Below are 4154 nucleotides of genomic sequence, written 5' to 3' on the forward strand. Positions count from 1 at the left end.
ACACACACACACACACACACACACACACACACACAAGCACATGGTAAAACAGAGACAATACGAAGGTATAGAAAACAAAGGAGGAAGAGAAACTGAAGCGAAAACAAAGCACTTCAGTTACAGTCTGTCTCTGCACTAAGCTGCTGATCTACCTTTCACTTCTTCACACCCCTCACTTCCTTTCTGGGAATTAGATGTCGCAGGAGAGGATGGAAAAGTAAACACAGCAGGGGGGGTGGGGGGGTGCACGTGTTTCCAGGTGCATGTGTGTGTGTGTGTGTGTGTGTGTGTGCAGGAGTGTGTAAATGCTGCTGTGATACACACAGGTAATGTGTTTGTGTGTGGAGGAGGCCTTGAGTTGGCACATGGGGTTAAAAGTCCAAACACCAGCTGTTGGACTGATGTCAGAAACACGACGACGTCTGGGCTCAGTTTCTGAGACAACACAGTGCACACAGGTGCATCTCAGAACATGTTGAAATAAGAACTACATTTTTCAAATTTGTAGATTTTCCCATCTATCATCAGTTTTCATGTCTGGTTGTGAGTCAGACAGGTTCAGCCAGAGGAAGGAAGGTAACAATGCTGAAGAGCTGAGGGGCGCAGCCTCTTTGTTCGCCCAGTGTTCAGCTCCAACATGAAGATGGCTGCTTGGTTCAGAGCCAGCTCACAGCACAGCACTCCCAAACCCAAACCTCCACTCTGTGTTTGAGAGGCCACAGAAAGCTGCTTCATGCAGTTAATTCCTGACACGGTCCTCTCCTGTTTTATTGCTGTGTTCTTTGCAGAAACCTCAGAGAGGACACATGTATTGTTCACTGTCCCCTTAAAGCCAGAACACTGTGCATAGCAGTCTCACTGTGCTGTCCACGCATCAGGGTTTCCTTCATTCCTCAGTGGTCAGTCTCCTCCATCACCTCCATCACCACAGTTCTGGGTCCTGTTAGGATCAGGTGGCTAATGGTGCGGTAGTCCAGGTTGAGAACGTTGAGGCCATTGACCGACACCACAAACTGGCAAACCTGTGGGTGAGGAGGAGCAGTGAGGGGAGTGAGAGGAGTGAGAGGAGTGAGAGGAGCTTAACATACAAGTCCACTGGGTTTCATTGTACTTTCTCCTAACAGAACAACTGTGATGCTACTGTGCATGCATCAGATATCAGATATATCAAATATCAGTAAAGCGGCAGCTTCAGCTGAACGTTGTGCTTTAACCTGCAGTTCAACTAATGGCCACTAGATGTCGACAATTGAAGTCAATGAGAAAGCTCCTTCTTCTCTTTGAACACACACATCATTCCTCTCTACAGAATATTATGTCTTCGTCTAATTTCACCCTGTATTTCTAAATACATCAAGGGAATAGCTAACTAAATGTCTTTAGTGACTACATTTCCCATGATTCCTACCTTCATCCCTGCAGCAGCAGCTGGGCCGCAGGGCTCCACAGCCTGGATGTGACACGGCCTGTTTCCTCTCACCACAAACCCCCAGCCCACAGCATCGCCCACAATCTGCGGACACACACAGAGGTGTGTGAGTGTGTTAGGAAAAAAGCACTTCACACACGCGATTACAGCAGAGAAATCATGTACAACAGGTTTTGAAATGTGCGTAAATTAAAGTGAAAGAAAAGCATCCAAAATGTGAGAAATGTGTTCATGTGCATCAGAGACAGTTTGTCTCCTTCTTCTTCTTATCTTATTGAAAAAGGCTTTCCAGTCTGTAAACTGTTCATCTGTTAACGTACTGTGAATGTTTTCCTGACGTAGGGCCCTCCTGGTTTCTGCAGTTCCTCTGTGCTGACTGGTCTCTTCAGGACTGAACCAGGAACAAAGGTAAAAATGTCAAAATGTTTTTTCAGCAATAGCACAAGACAAAGCGACATGGAATCAACACGGAAAAGAAAAATCAAATCAGAAGTGTGTCACACCAACAGCACTAACATGTGCTGCATGTGAGATATTATATGTTAACATCTGCTTTTACCTTGGATCCTTCCTACACCACTGTCCAAAGAAAAATTAGTTTTTAAATCTTTAAAATGTGAAAACATGGTAAACTGCTCCTTTATTCTGCACAGGGATTTATTTTTTACCTGATTTGGGGTTGGAGAGGATTGGGGAGGAGGAGGAGGAGGACGAGATGTCGGGGGGGCAGACGTCTCTCCTGCTGTATCTGCTTCCATCACTGCTGCTCCTCAGCCGGGCTCCTCCCTGACCTCCACACCCTCCTCCTACGACCGCCTTCACCGCCTTGGAAGGAGTGACTGATGGAGAGAAAAAGGAAATGATTATGCTTTGTGACGTGATCAGGTGGACAGCTCCAGGACGTCCAGACATCAAACTAAATCTGACCCAGTTTTGTGTTTAACTTCCTCGATTCAGCTTCCAACAATTCTGCTTCTGTTTAAACAATAACAGGTGACGCTTCCTTAAATAGCACAGATAAGAAAGACAAACAGGTCACAGTGTTGAATGGAGGCGCTGGCTTTGCCTTAATATGACACCAGATGGACGGATGAGACAGAAGTGAATGATAAGACGAGTCCATTTGATTTCAGTAAGTGTTTCAGAACTCACTGTGGTGGGTTGCTAAGGAAAGTCTGCGTTGTCAGACTGAACTCCTTTAGAACGAGTACAGAAAATAAGCATGTTGATGTGACGGTTTCAGTCTTTAACTTTGCACAGTGAGTTTAACCAGAGGTGAAGCAGCCCTGTAATATCACAGTTACCTCAGGCTGTACTGTCAAATGAACAGCTCAAGCCTTGATGCTGCACTGAAGCTGATGTTTGCAGTTCCTTCCTCTGAGCAACACATCAACTGGAACAGCACAAAAAATCCTTCCAAACTATCGACTGCCAATGTTCTTTTATTTTTTTAAATCGTAGAATCTACTTGTGCAAAGTAAAACATCGTCAGGTCACATCATGCTGTCACATCATGCTCTTAGTGGTCTAAGTTGTGTGCTTTGTGATTTCAGTTGCGGGGGAACTCCATACTTCAGCTGTCTCATGCAGCATTTTTAAACTTGACTCGTATTTATTTGGCAAAGATTCACTTATATTGACACAGTTCTTGTTGAATCTTTTCTCCACACACGCGATGACACAGTGACTCAGCAAAGCCGACTCATGCACCCAGATAATAAAATGATAAAGTAACGATGTCATGGCCTTTGTCTCATCATAACAACAACAACAACAGTTCCCGTTCAGGATAATAATTTACTCACTGCTTCCCCGTGTATCCATGGTTACTGAACTTAGATACATAACAACCAAAGATTTGTTTTGTACTTAACATGTGATAAATGAAGCTGAATTCCACTGAGACTTTCTGAACTCAGGCAGCTCTGACTGTGAGTGGCAGCTAAAACGTCCCTGTTCACACCTGTCCACAGCAGGGACGTGGTCAGTGACACACAAAATGTTCAATTTAAATACAACACAAGTAAATTACACAAAATTATATTCGGCATTTGAAAGGCTCATTCCATAAGACGAGTTCTTAAAAAGTGAAGCAGCAGCAGCGTTTGGTTTTGGATGTGGTGTAGAATAATACTCCACAGTCTGTCAACATAATAAAAGCTCAGAAAATAAAACTGAAAACTGAGCAAGTCCCTCTTTATCAACTCGTCACCCAGTTTAATAACAAGCTGCAGTTCACACATGCTGACATCAGATAAAGTGGGAATTTCTTTTATCTTACAGCAAAGTGATGCAGCTGGCTGCAGAATACATTCAACACCATCATCATTTTAAAGAGCAACTAACAAGCAATTATAAGAACTGGAAAATTACAAAACCAATGAATTATCATGTTTCCTACCTGCTGTTCGAGGTCCCATCTCTTCTTTGTCGTTTATTCAAATGCTCTGAAAAGAACGTTTCTGAGGATGAATCCAGAGGAAGAAAGACTTTTACCTGCTCATGTAAACAGGTGAAAAGACATGAGGACAGAGTGAGACAGACACTTCTCTGCACAGGCCTGATCACAGCTGCACAAGGTTTCTAAATCAGCTGTTCAGTTAAATCTCTGTGTTTTTACAGGTCTGAAAGCGAGCGTAGTCAGTAAAGAAAAAAAAATGTGTGTGTGGTGTGTGAGCTAAATATTAAACCACTGAGCAAACAAACTGACCCTCAGCCAGAGGGA

General features: G+C 43.7%; 1 protein-coding gene across 1 annotated transcript; it reads right to left on the bottom strand.

Moving 5' to 3' along the window:
• On the bottom strand, positions 1–4154 carry LOC121192086 (DEP domain-containing mTOR-interacting protein-like). Its single transcript, XM_041053637.1, has 5 exons — positions 3831–4154; positions 2098–2268; positions 1750–1820; positions 1409–1513; positions 1–1022 (listed from the first exon to the last, which is right to left on the bottom strand). The coding sequence occupies exons 1-5, from the start codon at positions 3847–3849 to the stop codon at positions 894–896; spliced, it is 495 nt and encodes a 164-aa protein (XP_040909571.1). The 5' UTR covers positions 3850–4154; the 3' UTR covers positions 1–893.

The sequence above is a fragment of the Toxotes jaculatrix genome, chromosome 13 (genome assembly GCF_017976425.1).
Source record: "Toxotes jaculatrix isolate fToxJac2 chromosome 13, fToxJac2.pri, whole genome shotgun sequence".
NCBI lineage: Eukaryota > Metazoa > Chordata > Actinopteri > Toxotidae > Toxotes > Toxotes jaculatrix.